Source organism: Choloepus didactylus, chromosome 11 (genome assembly GCF_015220235.1).
Source record: "Choloepus didactylus isolate mChoDid1 chromosome 11, mChoDid1.pri, whole genome shotgun sequence".
NCBI classification, from domain to species: Eukaryota; Metazoa; Chordata; class Mammalia; order Pilosa; family Megalonychidae; genus Choloepus; species Choloepus didactylus.
Window position 1 is genome coordinate 15,752,941 of NC_051317.1, and position 16,695 is coordinate 15,769,635.

The window sequence follows — 16,695 nt, forward strand, 5'->3', positions numbered from 1 at the left end:
GGCATTACATGCTGTGCCTTGCTGTAATTGTGTTGATTCAGCACTGTAGGAGCTTTTTGTTTTCCTTTGAAAACTATTTTATTATGAGGAAAGCTTCAGAAGTAAGAGCTGGAGACATCCTTTGAATTTAATGACCTTAGAGTTGCTTCTCTTTTTAATGCTTTATATAGGTGAAAGATACGATCCTGAGCCCAAATCAAAATGGGATGAAGAGTGGGATAAAAACAAGAGTGCTTTTCCATTCAGTGATAAATTAGGTGAACTGAGTGATAAAATTGGAAGCACAATTGATGACACCATCAGCAAATTCCGGAGGAAAGATAGAGAAGACTCTCCAGAAAGATGCAGGTATTAACACTTTGTCTCCTGGGTCTCTTGGAATGGGTGCTACATTTTGTAGTTCTTTTTAAAATGCTAGGTCAAACATGGTATATAATTAGTATTGATGCACTTTCCATGTTGTCTATGTCAATTCATTTCTAAAGTTGATCGTGTTTCCTCTATATTTTTATTCAGGCTACTTATCCATTGGAATATTTTTTTCCCCAGTATAAACTTTTACAGCTTATTTTGCTTTTGGATATCAGATGATCCAGGGATTTTTAAGGTATTGCTGAGGGATAATGAAATTCATTATTATACATAATATATTAAGTATAAACAAAAGTTAAAAGATTTGGAATTTAAGTCTTCGTATGTTATTTCGTTATGATTCTGTGTCATCGTGTACCAGAAAAAAAAAAATCCAAGTGGATTTTTGGACCAAGAAGTTTTTGAGAGTATAGACCTATATTTTCATAAACTACATTTTCTGACAGTAGAGTATTTATATTTCATTTTACAAAGAACAGTGTCTTAAAACTTTGTAGCATCTACTTTTTGTTCTTAGTTACCAATATGGCATGTGTAGTTTCTCTGCCTATAGAAAGGGGGATGCATTTAGCAATTAATTTGCAAAGGAAATTTTACAAAGTTTTTTTCATTTGTGCCTTACAGTGTCCCTATTAGATTTGGTAGAGCAACGATTTTACCCTTATTTTTCAAAAGTAAAACCCTGATGCTCAATCAGACTATGTGGAACTTGCCTTAAGCAATGTAGTTGATGACTTCAAGTGAGTTCTTATAAGTACCATTTCTTTTTTTCCTACCTAGAAAAATATCTTAATAGTTCAGATTTAATGGTCATTAAAAAGAAATACAAATAAAAATATAAGCTAATTGAACCTATTCAGGTTTTGAAATATTTGTGAATTGTCTTTTCAGTATGTTTCCAAAATCCTGGAAATGCTATCTATTTCAAGAATACTTCTGGAGTGTGATCTCTTAAAAGCCAGAATTTATTTAGTACTTTGTATAAATTATTTTGTAATTATATTTCTAGTTCCTTTATTTTGAAGTGGTATGCATATTATAATTATGAATACTTAACTTTGGGAAATGGTGCTTAACTTCAGATATTCTGTACTATTTTCCCCTCATTAATGTGGCCAGTCTGTATAAGTTTTGGGTTTGGTTTGGAAAACATGGTGGCCATGTATTCTGACAGTACTTCCTGAAGAAGTGTGGGAATCAGGTATATAGTCTGGTTAGAGATCTAACTATGTACATTCTTGTATTGTTACTTCTCTTTTGCCCTTCCCTCCTCAGATTTTCTTTCCTTGCCTTATCTTTCTACTCTTGTTTTCCTTTCTGTCTGTTTCTCCCTTGATTTTTTTTTTTCCCTATGTTACTTCAGGGACAGGATCTGCAAGAGTAGAATGCGATTTATCATAGTAACTAAAGGGTACACAGGAGACTTTACATCTTGGAGAATTTGTGAGAATAGAATAGATTTTGAGACCAAGTTGCATATGACTTTTCTGGCATGATGCCAGAATTTTGGACTTACTAGTTCATTTTTAGATTCAGGATTTTTTAAACATTGATCAGATACAAAGCTTCTGTTTCATTGTGTGCTAAGCAGGTTTATATTCTCAAGTTGTAAAAGAAATTTTCTTTCACTAAAATGAAATTGGATAGCAAAAAGGTAAGGAATTTCAGTTTTACTTATAGAACTGATAGTGGTAATCTTTAGATCATTTCTTGTTGAGAAACTAGTAAGTGGCGAGGGCTGTCAAACACTTACCAGAACTTATAGGTTCCTTAAAATGCTTGAGTATAAAAATACATTTAGCCCCTTTGCTCTATGCAAGAAGCTATTCTTCTTAATGCTTGATTTATGCAAGTTCCAAATTGGTTTATATTTAAGTAAAAATTGCTTTAGATTAGTCTAAGTTAAATTGCATCAGTGATAATGGTCATAGTTTAAAGGAGAATTTTAAGCATTTTATCCCAGGATATTTACAAATTAAACAACCTACTCTAAAATTAAGTAATGGAGTCTATTCCAGGTAATTTCTCTCTCTTTGTCCTTCTTGAACCAGAAGAAAACCAATGCCTTCTTTCTGGAGAACAGAGTAGTGCTGACATTTTCATTCCCAACATGTGAAAAACCCAATTTTTTGCCCATTAGGGCTTTTTCTTTAAGACAAATAATTTTTTAGTGTACCCTAACGGGAATTATTTCAGAAACACTTTAAATATAGTTTTGTTTTATATAAAGCAATTTCCATAGTTATATACAGTTTTCATCTCCTGATACTAATAGTAAAATAGAGCACAGTTGTTGTAAAGTATATTCTGTCACATTTTTCTGCATCTATAGGTGAGTTTAATCATTTGAATTAAGACAGAATAATATATAAAAGATAGCCATTGAAATTATAGTATATTACTGTGTATGTGCATTAGAACATGAGAGTTGATAACAGACTTACATTATATAAACGGAACTGTAGCCCTTTGCATATGATCCAGTTCAAGAAAAGGATCATAAAATGCAGATATTTGAAATACCAGGGTCTTATTGGTTGATTATGATATGACAGTAATCCTCCTATTTTAATTTTTTTAATTAAGCTTTAAATCTATAATAAATAGATTCGAGTTGTTTCAGACATTTTTTATTTGTACACATTTATGTAAATAGTCGAAGTATGGAATTTTGGAGTTACTGCATTTGAAATTCTTTAGTTCAAATCACTAAGGACTCCATTTTAAAATAATTCCGAATCTTTTTTATTTTGCTTCATTTTTAATATCTTTTAGTGACAGCGATGAGGAAAAGAAAGCAAGAAGAGGCAGATCTCCCAAAGGTGAATTCAAAGATGAAGAGGAGACTGTGACAACAAAGCATATCCATATCACACAGGCCACAGAGACTACCACAACCAGACACAAGCGCACAGCAAATCCTTCCAAAACCATTGATCTAGGAGCAGCAGCACATTACACAGGGGACAAAGCAAGTCCCGATCAGAATGCTTCAACCCATACACCTCAGTCTTCTGTTAAGGTGGGAATGGCACGAGTTTACACATTATGCATGGTTTTAATCCTACAAACTAATTTAAGAATTCCTGCCTTAGTAAACTTGGGAAGTTCTTGGAAGTAATACAGGTTATCTGGCATGTATTACTCATAGTCATTAGTAATAAGAAATCTCTTTGGGGGAAGGAATCTGTCCAACTTCTGAATAATTTTCTGTGTACTTTTTATGACAGTAGTTGATTTGGAAAAGGTTGTGAATCAGAAGGTAGTGACAGCATCTGTTTCCTTCTAGAAACCACCACTAGTTACCAAACACAACTTGATTCAATAAGAAAAATAGAGGAGTATTTGGAAGTTCCTAGAAATGACAAAAGAGGGACTAAGTCCATATATGAGGGAAATAACCTCATTTAACGTGAAGATGATGCCAATAAAGGGAGTCTTACTTGCCAGGTGATCACTGCCAATCAGTATAGGAAGCACTGCTTCTCATACCTTCCTAATTTATTTTTATTCATAGAAATGAAATTTACCTACTGGGGACCTGGTCACAAGCTAATCTTTCAGACAAACCTGACAAAGAGGGGTATTTGCCACGAAGACTAAACTGCTGTTTTTGTCACTTGCCCCCACTAGTGTTTACCAAACTTATATCTTTGCATCAGAAGTAGCTAAAAGCTGGGGAAAACATTTTTTTTTTTAATGTGTCTTGCAAATGGTAGGTAACTCTAGAAGTAGACCTATTCCTAGTTCATGGCAAGGACAAGCACTGTGTTAACTTTTGCCAACTATCTTCTGAACTGGTGTATAATTTCACCCATCTTGTGCTCTTTTTAGTTTTGATGAAAACCTCAAAATTATAACTCAGATTTATTTGTAGTTAAAGAGAGGAAGTGGCTGTCATTTCTTTATGTTCTTAGATTTCCCCTACTGTGGATACAGTTATCTTACTGAAGGCTGTTTAGGAATCTACAGATAGTCAAAATAATGAATTTAGAACTCAAATTCATGATAGCTGTCATATGGGTAACTCATTTAAGGTTTCGTGAGGAAAATCATCAAAACTGTATAATTGTTTTTATTTTTACAATAATTTGAGACTTGTATCCTCATTAAAGGGATATTAAATAGCATTTTGTAGTACTGCAGTATGCATAAATATTTTATATTTTTGTTTTAAGCTTTTTGTTTTTGTTTTCTATTATTAAATATCTAGAAGGCTGAGGTTCTTGAAGAGTTACCCAGCTACATCTGATGTTTTTCAGTCACAAGGCTGTTTTGAGCCACAGTATAGTATTTATCTTTAAAGAAAGTCAAATTAATATGCCTAGGAAATTGTAGTGTCTCCTGTTGGCCTAGCAGTGCACTTCTAATTTAGCATGTATATATTGAACATACAGGACATAGGCATCAGGATGCTTAGCATTATGAGTCCAAGCCCCACAATTCAGTTTGGGAACTATTTATAAAACTTTTGGAAATAAAAGTATGTCAGACAACATGGAATTATACTGTTATGTGTGGTAAACAAAGAATACATGGTGCCAAAGTTCATAGAGTCATAGGGTTTTAAAGTTGGATAGGATCTTGACCTCTAGTGCAGAGGAGCTAAATCCTTGTTATGTATTAGAATTAGCTGTGGAGCTCGAAAAGATTATACAGGCTAAATCCCCATCCTGGACAATTATTAATCAGTTTTTTTGTGATTGAGTTAAGGCATATTAATTTTATAGGTCACACAAATGATTTGATACCTAGCATTAAGACTTGAGGGGGGATTTGAAAGGTATGTTTTCCAGAGGGAAATGCACTATAAAAAAAAGTGAATTAGAAAAAATAGGGTGTGCATGTTAGGGATGTTTACAGTGCTGGAAATATAATTACTTAAACATACTGTCTTTTCATAAGGATTCAAGGTCACTACTGTTTGTTTGTTTTTTTTAAGGGAATTGAATCTGTGCTTAAGATAATTATAGGTATTTGTATCTAAGTTGGGAATTAGAGATGGGTAAAGCAGATTAAAATTTACAAGTCAATTTCTTCTCATTGAAGACTTTTAGAAGAAATAGTAGAAATGTGTTTTCTAAGCTTACTACTTTTGTGTTTGTTTTTAGACTTCAGTGCCTAGCACCAAGTCATCTGGTGACCTTGTTGATCTCTTTGATGGCACCAGCCAGTCGACAGGTAAGCTTCCACACTGGCTTTTTCTTTTTGATAATCTTAGTTTCACAATTGTTTAAAAATGCCAAGTGAAAGAAAGAATGAAAAAGAAAATTGCTATTTATTTGCACTAATATATTTTAAATGTGAAATTAGTCTGGAACATTATTGGGAGGAATTGTTTAATTGGTTAAAATAAGGAAGAAGAGTGCTTAAATATTTGGCTGATAATTTCATAATATCTCCATCTTGTTAAATTTCTTTAGCACCTATGGCCTTTACCACTCATTACAATTACCATATTGTTATTATTGTTTATCCTTTTCTACATGCTCCATTTACCCAATTATCCTTTAAAAGAAATACACCGTTTCACACCTTTTTCTGACCCTCAGACCTTGCAAAACATTATCTGTGGTAGCTCATCAGTAACAACTGGCCAGTAATAATACTATCCTTAAATCACTATAAGAATTGTATTTTAATGGCTCACTCTATCTAATATAGTGGTTCACCCCCCCCAATCAATAATAAATGGTATTTCAGTGCGTTCTGAAATTTTCCATGATCAAAGATTTTTTTTTGTATACATTTTTTTTATTAAATTCAGTTTTATTGAAATACATTCACACACCATACAATCATCCATGATATACAATCTACTGTCCACAGTATAAAATAGTTGTGCGTTCATCACCACAGTCTATCTCTGAACATTTTCCTTACATCAGAAAGAACCAGAACAAGAATAAAAAATAAAAGTGAAAAAAGAACACCCAAATCATCCCCCCGTCCCACCCCATTTGTCCTTTAGTTTTTATCCCCATTCCTCCACTCATCCATACACTAGATAAAGGGGGTGTGATCCACAAGGTCTTCACAATCACACTGTCACCCCTTGTAATCTACATTATTATATAATTGTCTTCAGGAGTCCAGACTGCTGGGTTGGAGTTTGGTAGTTTCAGGTATTTACCTCTAGCTATTCCAATACATTAAAGCCTAAGAGGTGTTATCTATATAGTGCGTAAGAATGTCCACCAGAGTGACCTCTCGACTCCATTTGGAATCTCTCAGCCACTGAAACTATTTCGTCTCATTTTGCATCCCCCTTTTGGTCAAGAAGATACTCTCAGTCCCACGATGCTGGGTCCACATTCATCCCAGGGAGTCATATTCTGCGTTGCCAGGGAGATTTACACCCCTGGGAGTCGGGTCCCACGTAGGGGGAGGGCAGCGAGTTCACCTGTCGAGATGGCTCAGTTAGAGAGAGAGAGGGCCACATCTGAGCAACAAAGAGGTACTCAGGGGGAGACTCTGAGGCACCATTACATACAAGTTTAGACTCTCCTTTGTGGTAATGAGCTTCATAAGGGCAAGTCCCATGCTCGAGGGCTCAGCACATCAAACCGCCAGTCCCAATGTTTGTGACAACATCAACAGCAGTCCACGTGAGGATGTCCAACACATCTGCACCTTCCCCCAGGTCCTCGGGGCTGGGGAGGGGGAGGCAGTAAATATATTTTTTATTATCTGCCCAAATTTCTCTGGGATGTGTCACTATTTCACTCCAGCCTATACTAACCTACCGTATCTCACTTCCTATTCAAAGTTCCATGCAATTGTGGTGTTTGAACAAATCGACTGTAGAGTTGTACCGTTTAGAAAATTTAGATCCTGTACCAAATAGATATCTATTCCCTTGGTCTCATATGAAAGTTGAAGTTTTAAAACACAATCAGTTTCAACCTTTACCCTTTGGCCTGGCTTGCCCTGGTCTTAACCAGACCTGCTTCATTCATATCACTAATTAAAGTCTGGGCTCTTTTTCAGCTTTTTTTTTTTTTTTTTTTTTTGACAGTGGCTGTATGCACTAATACTGACATTCATATCTGCTGAGCTCTAGCTCTGAGTTTCAGGTGTCTCAGAGATATGCATTGTTCCAGAGACCAATCAGGTTATACGCTAGGGGATCAGCATCTCAGAGTTTAGAGATAGGCATTACAATTCAGGGATAGAGTTAACGGCTGTAAGAGCTTACAATCTAGGGACTATTACAATTATTGTGTCCACGTTAGGCTGTGTTCTAAGATTCAATTCTGAGTTTACACATTGTAGTTAGTCCATATTGGTGAGGCATCATCCCTCTCACCATGTTTTCTCCAACACTTTTACTCCTATATATATATTTTCCTACAATTTTATAGAGTTATGTTCACATACCATACATTTATCCACAGTGTACAATCAGTTGTTCATGGTATCATCATAAAGTTGTACATTTGTCACCACAATCAGCACTTGAACATACTGATTACTACAAGAAAAATTGTTTTGTTTTGTTTTTTTTTAGCAATAAGAAAAAATGATAAAAAGAAAAATAACATGTCATACAATACAATATACTACTAAGGACAGCAAATAACACCACTACCAAGAATCCCATATTACTCCCCTATATCCCCCTCTCATATACATTTAGCATTGGCATATTGCCTTTGTTACATTTAATGGAGGTATATTACAATGTTACTGTTGACCATAGACTCCAGTTTGCTTTGATTATGTTGTTTCCTGAATACCATCCCTTTTTCAAATTTCTACATGGTTGACATTCATTTGCTTTCCCACATGCAAAAACATTTTTATATTTGTATATTTAGTAGCAGTCATTGGCCACTCCAGTTTTTGCCACGTTATACAGTCCCAGTCTTTATCATCTGTCTTTACCTCTGGTGTCATACATTCTCCTATCCCACATCTTTCAGCTTTACTCACAGACATCTTTGTTCAGTGTGCTTACAATACCGTGCTACCATCACACAGTATTATGCTATCTATTTTTGGATCTATGCAATCAATCCTAAACATTATGTAGTCCTTCAGCATCAAATGGCTGGCATGATCAAAGATTTTTAATTTAAAAAAAAATTTATCTGGAGAAATACGAAGAAGATACTATTAATAATGTAAATTAAAACTACCTGAGTATCTGGGATCCTTTGTTTTCTTTATACACAAACTGTATTGTTCTGCTCATTTTACTGTCTTTCCCTAAATCTTGCCTAAACTTCATTTAACTTTTCATTCATTTATTCAACAAATATTTTATTGAACCAGATTTTGGTCTGGATGCTTGGAGGTATAATGAATGCTTAGGAAGACAGAGTTCTTGCCCTCATGGGAGGGTCAAGTGGGAAAAGTAATCATTAACCAAGGAGTCACAAATAGTTACCTAGTTACAAATATAAAGAGTACTTTGGAGGAAAAGTGCATTTATGAAAGTGTGTAAACATTTACCTGACTCGTTTTAAGAGGACTGAAAAGGGGAAATTTTAGGTTGTTTATATGTTACTAGAATAAAAAAATTTTTTATAAAGAAAACAGGATTGTACAACACAAAGAACCCTGTTGTAAATGATGAGCTATAGTTAACAGAACAGTTACAAAAATTTTCCTTCATAAATTGTAACAAATGTAGCACACTAATGCAAGGTGTAAATAATTGGGTGGTACGTGGGAACTCTGTATTTTATGCATGATTTTTCTGTAAACCTACAACTTCTCTAATTAAAAGAAAAGAGAGAGGGCTGTGGCAGAGTGGGAGTCAGTTTACCAAGATTTTCTCATAGGTGGGATTGATGATTCCTTCAGTTTGATTTCCAGTATGTGCTAGATTTTGTTTGTGTATGTGCACACACTAGATTTTCTTTGAGTAATTCCTCATATTTTCAAGAAATTTGACACTTTATAGGGTTGCATTTGACAATTATGGAGTTTTAATAAACTGTTACAAGTCAAACCAGCTCAGGAAATACAACTCATTTCACATTAAAATGTAGACAGTAAGATTGGTATATAATTAATATGCTAAGTAAATCTATTATTCCTAGTTGTGTGTAACGATTTTTCAAAGCTAAATTGTTTTAAAACTTTTACATTAGTATTTAAGTAGAAATTTGCAATAAATACTACTTTTCATTGATAAAATTAGTTTAGTACATGTAGTTAATATGAAGTCCTCCATTATTTTCTCCTTCTCCTTGCCTACTATCGTAAAATTCTTGGACTGGGAACTGAACTTCATAGGTATCTCTTTCCACCTAGTTAATGAGGTTCTTCAATTCCTTTTCCTTTTTTTGTAACTGTAACTCTTCCTAAAATTATGCTTTATGCTTTGTTGGACCATCATGCCCAAGGTTATAAACAGCTACATTAGTCAGTTAACAGTTTATTTGCTGTCTTGTTTTAGTTTAAGATTTGAATTGTAATTTTAACTGGCAGTTAGCATTTAGTTACATAATGCAGACTTATTGTCACAGAATATCAGCCATTTTGGATTTCCTGGCATGAAACATTAAATAGCACCTTTCATGCATCTGTGAAAAGTTTAATGGAACAATCAGAGAAGGATTAACTAGGAAGCTTAGATGAGTGGATGCAACTTTTTTTCTTGGTTATATATCAAGATTGCTATGAACAGAGAGGATTAGTAAATACAAACATGCTTCCTTTACTTGGTAAAAAAAACCTTTGAGGGTTTTCCTTCTCCAGTGCAAACAGGAGGTTGGCTAATTAAATATAAGTAGCAGTTAATCTTAATACAGTGATTGAGAGAAGAGTCTGAATAAAATCTGGAAGGTTTCTTGCCTCAATGTATATTTTATCCTAATATTCTTTTTTAAAAAGAAACTGTATGTAGGTAGTGATCAGAATTATTTTTTAAAGTTATCGCCTATTCGAAACAGTATGTTGAAACCAGTTTACATGGACCACCCCCTTCAATCAGTACATAAATTTAGTTATCCTGACTCTGTATTTAAATATTTTAATGATATATTTTAAATTGAATTCAGCAGTGAAAGAAAATTAGATATTAAATCTTTACCATGTACACATGAGAAAGTATAAGATACTGCCGTATTAACACTGCAATTTGAAATACCATTTGGGTGCCATTTACCACATGTGCCCATATTTGTAATAATACCATCATGCAACTAATATGGATATGAACTATAAAGCTAAACAGATATGACATCTGTACTGCTCAACAGATAAATACCTCCTCTGATTTTTTAGATGCTCAGATTTTTTTATGTATTACATCCTTCTTGTTAGTGTCTTCAAAAGTATATGTGGTAAAATTACTGTAGACTATTTTGCCAAGTTTAAAAATATGCACGTGGAACTTGACCACTCATCAAGATTACATAGATTACGTTGATTCACTTTTTGTTGTACAGCTGTATGTTTTTTTTAAAACATTGCAGTAATATATATACAACATAAAATTTCCCATTTTAACCACTTAAGCTGTGTTAATTGCATTCACAGTGTTGTGCTACCATCAACATCATTCATTAGTTGATATTCTTTTAAAATCTATATTCAAATGATATTTTGGTGGCTTTTACATACAGCACATTTCTAAGTAAACGTTTTAAGAACTGAATAATGATTTAAAGTATTAGAAAATAAGCCAGTTAGAAATAGAGTGCTGAAAATCATTGTTTCATTTTTTAATGTATCTCACCTCTTTAAAAAGAAGTCCAAATTGCCTCTTTTGTCCCTGAGGAATTTAGGTATTGATTAAGATACTATTTATTACACAAGATAGTTTTAGTACAGTAAATGAGATTCAAGACAAAATACACTAGTCTACACATAAATACCTTACATGACTTGCAATCTGTTTAAAAACAGATTTTACTTTGTTTTTAGTAAAATTTTTTTGAAGATTAAGGTTTATGAAAACCAAAATTTTCATTATATTCGAACTTGTTGCTGTCAACCTAGTTAACTAAAATTGAAGACATTTACATGAATATGATTCATCTTGTTACATCTTCAGTATAATAATTTATATATGAGAATCTGGAGAAGTCTCTACTTTAAAGGCAAGTTTAATAAAATTAAAAAAATTTAACATATTCTCCTTTTCACTGATCATTAAATGTAATACATGCTTTTTGTGGAAAACAAAACAGATGAGCCACCATAATTGAATTACATAAATTTAACTATTAATTTTGGTGAATTCTTTTTTTTGATACTTTTTTCTGTACATTCAGTCAGTACCTTTCTCTAATCACCTTTCTATGGCAAATATTTTTCAGATTTCCAAATATTGTTGATTTGTTTTTGGTAAACTACTTTTCGTACAACATCTCATAGCCATTTCTTTTTTATTGTTGGTATTCTTTTACAAAACTTTTCATTGATTTATACTCTTACATTCTTTTGATGTAGTGTAGGTAACCGATTTGTCCCTTATTTTTGGACATTTTGGACATTGTTTTGTTTTTCCAAATTTTTCTCTTATTTTAAAGTAGGGAAGTAGTATCTTTCAAAATCTTCTGGTTGGATTAGGAGAAAAGAGTATTCCATTTTATTTTACATGAGTTTGAATATTTCGTATTTTTATAGGCCGTTTGTATTTCTTTTGTCTTTTCATGCTCTCTGTTCATTTTTGTCTGTGGGGGTATTCATTGTTCATTGATTTTTAAAAATTCCTTATAGATCTTAACTGTCATGTATTTGCAAATATTTTTCTGTATTTTGTCAATTCTTTTAATTCTGTGTAAGGTTTTCTTATGCAAAAGTTTGTTTTAATGTAATCTAGATTAATTTTTTATTGGTGATAATTTCCATTTTATAGTTTAAGCGATGTCTAGTTTTGCTGTATTTTTCCTGTTCACAGTATTGCTTTGGAAAATACATATTCCCAGCTGGTGGTTGTAAATAACCTCCTTGCTGCCCTGAAAAGGCAGATGGAAATGGTTCATTTATAATGACAGCTCTCATGTGGGAATCTTGAAGGATAGCTCATTGTGAGACTTAGCGTTCTTCCATATGCAGCAATTTTTGGTAGATTGTTTTATTTAAATTCCCTTAGATAGAAGTTATCTAGGAAAATGCTTAAGTATAGAAAAGTTTTGTTGAATTTAAGGCACTAGGATGAATGACATCATACAAATAGGTATATAGGTAGTCTCACCTAGGAGAGAGAAACTTCCTAAATAAATTTTTAATTTTTGAGACAGTTTTCAGTTGAAGATCACATTGTGTACAAGTAGAAGTATAATCTGTGGCATGTCAAAAGATTAGAGGGAAAAAAGATTAGAGAAAAGTTAGATCCTTTTAAAAGAAAGGTGGCTTCTATTTGTAAAATGTCTATGTGTTTGTTTCCTTTCTTATACTCAGTATTCTTAATTTAGCCCTATTGAAATCTAGTATGGATGGAGAGGGATACTATTTACAGTAGGTAAGTTAGGACATGGGATAATTTCCATTTAAGTGGTGAAAGGTTAGAGCAGCAGAATAATCAAATTAGGTAGTTATCTGAAATTTCAAACTCAGGATGTGGCAAAAATAAGATATTTCCCAATGTTGGAGTCAGTAATCTACATGATTCAGTGTTTTTACCCTTAACATGAATTTTCTTTTGTAGCCCATACTGGATAAGATTTGAAAAATCCTTAACTTGTTTAATGATGTTTATTTGCAACTTGGATGAACCAAATTAAAATAATCCCCACTTTTCAAATCTTTAATGTTATAGTAAGTGATTAACTGTCATTCTGTTACCCATCAGTATACTTTAATCAACATTGTGAACATAAACACTACAGAAAGCAAACTTATGACTATTAAGCAGCAACTGCTTGCAACATTCATTTCCCTGTTCATCTTTTTTAATATATATGCTGGTTTATATAGTTTAAAATATAGTTCATTGATCTTTCATGTGTCTCATCACATTTTATTATGATGTCTGTACCTTTAAGGAAGAGAAACCCAAATCACTGTGATATCCCATGATGAAATAAAAAATGGACCGATGAGATGTAGTATTGGTTAGGAGTGGAGGACCTTGGTTTTCATGGGAGTTGCTGATAATATTGAGAGTATATCTGAGTATGTGCATCTGTAATGGGGGAAGGAATAAGGAATTAGTTATGCCTGCTAATAGTTGACTACAGTAAATGTGCATTAAAAAGAAGTACCAAGTACACACATATCAGAAACCGATTTGTTCCTTTTATTAGTGCTGGCCATTTATTAAGGGGAGATGGTTCTACTTTAATTAACCTAGTTGAGTGTGGCAGATAGGACAGAATGTCTTACAGCGATAAGACAATTCAGAAATGACACCAGATGTTGGAAGCATCCCTTGTGGTGTTTGAGTGCAGCCCAGATGTTCCAGTCCCACCTGGCTAGTTTCTAAGCACTGCAGGCCAAGCAGCTGTGATGTAACCTATATAATGTTCGCATAACGCTAGAAGCACCATAATTGAACTGCTGCTGCTCTAGACTTCTAAGGTTGTGACTTTTAAGAGGTGAAATCTTTAAAGACAAACAAAAATAAGGACAACTACTTAAGTTTTTAGATCCTTCAGCTATTTAACTGATAACTGAATTGGAGAGAAATCAAGTATTAGAACTTGAAATAATGGTCAAATTGTAGATAAAGTGAATCTTCTTACTAATATTGTTACAAATAAGAATTTATGGGAAAGTGGTGTTATGCATACAGAGATTGATTTGCATACTTATGATTTGAATCTCACCCCTTTAAAAACAGCTATCTAGAAGTAGCAAAAAGCTGTTTTTTCCAGGCATTAAAAATATACGTACACAATAAGGAAATAGCTGAAATTGTGGAACTGTAACCCATAACATTCTTTGAAATTTGCTAACTACTTGTTAAATTGTACTTTGAAAGTTATCGCTTTTCTGTATATATGTTATATTTCACAATAAAAAATGTAAAAAAAAAAAAATACTTGTACATGAAGTAAACAATAGAAAAAAGTAGTCCGCTGAAATAATCGCATTGCTTCTTCTCCCTGTATCTGTCAAGACTTGATTTTTGTACAAGTAAACTTCACGTTTTTTTCCCTAATTTTCTATTTTAAAAAAAAATTCAAACCTATAAAGTTTGTCTCATTTTCTTTGTCTTGCTGTCTAGTTCTTTTAAACCCACACATACACATCGGTTCATTTAATCATACCATTTTAGAGGAAGTTACAAAAGACATTGACGTTTTGCCCTGAACCTGCTTCAACATATATCTCCTTAGAACAAGGACATTCCCCTATATAATCCCAATATAATTTTCCTATTTGGAAAATTCAACATTAAAACAATATTACTGTCTAATATAGAGTCTACATTCAGACTTCCCCAATTGTCTCAATTCTGTTGTTTCAGCATAGCATTTTTAAAAAATCTAGGGTCCAGTCAAGGATCACACATTACCTTTACTTGTCATGTTTCTTTTATGTCAGTTTTGTTGTAGCAGAGTCCAGAGAGTTCTTCTGCAGCATGTCCCTTAATTTGTATTTGTTGATTAATTTCTCCTGATTAGATTCATGTTAAATTTTTTTGGCAGTAATTTCTACATGGGTGGTGGAGTCCTTTTCAGTCTCTCACATTAGAAGACCCAAATAGTAATTTTTTCCTGTTATTAGTAGTATTAAGTTTGATCACTGGCTTAAAGCACTATTGTATCTACCAGGCTTCTCCATTGTAAAAGTAGATTTATCCCTTTGTAATTAACAAGTAATCTGTGGGGTGATATTTTGAGATTATGTGATTATAATATCCCCCAGCAAAATTTTACCCAGATTTTAGCATAGGTGTAGATTCATGGTGACTTTCTGATCCTGTCAATTACAAATTTATTAATTGGTATTCTTCTCTTTTCTCCCTAACTCCACTTAAAGTTTTTTGTCTTATCAGTATGAAATCATGAATTTTTAAATATGTTCAGTCTGAACCTTGACATTAATAACAGTACATTTGGCTGTATAAACTGCATGCCCACCTTATGTTCACAAATATAAGTGAGGGATAACTTTACAGATGTAGTGTCATGTATCTTACTAGAAATAGGCCTGAGGAATGGAAGAGTCTGGTAGCTTAAAGGGAACATGGTAACATGAAAACCTAGGTCAACAAATTAGCTTTTGTGATGGATCTGAGGGCTCTAATGTTGGGTATTTTTTATATAGGGGGTTAAAATGACTTCCTGAAATTGCTATCAATTGTTCTGTGATTCTGAAAGTATTTTTTTCCTCATACCTAATTTCTAGGAGGATCAGCTGATTTATTCGGAGGATTTGCTGACTTTAGCTCAGCTGCTGCATCAGGCAGTTTCCCTTCCCAAGGTATGATTCGATTTGATTGGCCAGGTATCTAGAGGCAAATGAAAAGGTTACCAAAACAAAACAACTCCCTCCTCTTCCCAGATCAGCTTCTTTTTGGTGTTTTTCTCCTTGTGTTTGCGGTTCTTAATTCCTAAAGAATTTATTCACAAAGGAATTTTATTAGGTCATTGTCTTAAAAGTTGCCAAATGAATTAATTTGGTTGCAAACTACTCAGGTTCACCTAAAGAAAATTGCACTTATTCGTAAGTGGACTGTTGTGCAACTTTGGGGTTGGGGATGGGGGCTGAGTGGGTATGAATAAATATAAATAATCTTATTTTAGCAACAAGAATATTCTGATTTATGTTTAGCTTATATGATTTTCATAAATGGAACTCAGGGCCATTGGGATTGGATAAAATTCATTCATTTATTATTTAGATGTCTTAAGAACATTTTTTTTCTGTGAAAAATAACTGAAATTCCTTGTGACACATCCTAAAATAGTGAGTGGCTGGATCTCAGGCAAAGCTAGCTCATTCTGTGTTGGATTAGAAATAAAGAAATAACAACATCAGGCAGAATAAAGGCATAAACGTTAAGGATTGATGTGTAAGGGCTTTCTTCATTATTGTTTCTTCATTATTGTTTTAGTAATTTTATCTTATTATCTCTGCCATATACTATGGTAAGTGGTTTAACTTTGGGAAAGTCTCTGAGTCTTCGACTTTCTAAAATTAGGAATAATGTTTCTTACCATGGTTTTTTACAATAAGAATGAAATAATTTCTATAGAAGTGTGTAGAACAGGGAGTAATTAAGTGCATTGTCCCTTTTTTTTTTTTTTTTTAATCTTTTTCAGGTTGTGAAGGGGATGTGGTGTTTTATAAAATGCTGGTCAGTGGGAGTTTGAGAGATAATATAAGAAGTTAGCTGTAAAAAATCTTAAAATGAGGCAGGGAGGAAGGATAAAATTTAACTGATTTAGTCTTATTTCAAGTAGAGTTAAC

General features: G+C 33.2%; 1 protein-coding gene across 4 annotated transcripts in view; it reads left to right on the forward strand.

The window, feature by feature from the left end:
- Positions 1 to 16,695, forward strand: part of CLINT1 (clathrin interactor 1) — a 75,769-nt gene that overhangs the window by 51,781 nt on the left and 7,293 nt on the right. For 3 of the 4 annotated variants that reach the window (XM_037798843.1, XM_037798844.1, XM_037798846.1), the window contains exons 6-9: positions 171 to 348; positions 3,148 to 3,394; positions 5,484 to 5,553; positions 15,631 to 15,705. In XM_037798843.1, the coding sequence (XP_037654771.1) occupies positions 171 to 348; positions 3,148 to 3,394; positions 5,484 to 5,553; positions 15,631 to 15,705 (570 nt within the window). The remainder of the gene's footprint in view (positions 1 to 170; positions 349 to 3,147; positions 3,395 to 5,483; positions 5,554 to 15,630; positions 15,706 to 16,695) is intronic. The other variant, XM_037798845.1, reaches the window with a different exon arrangement.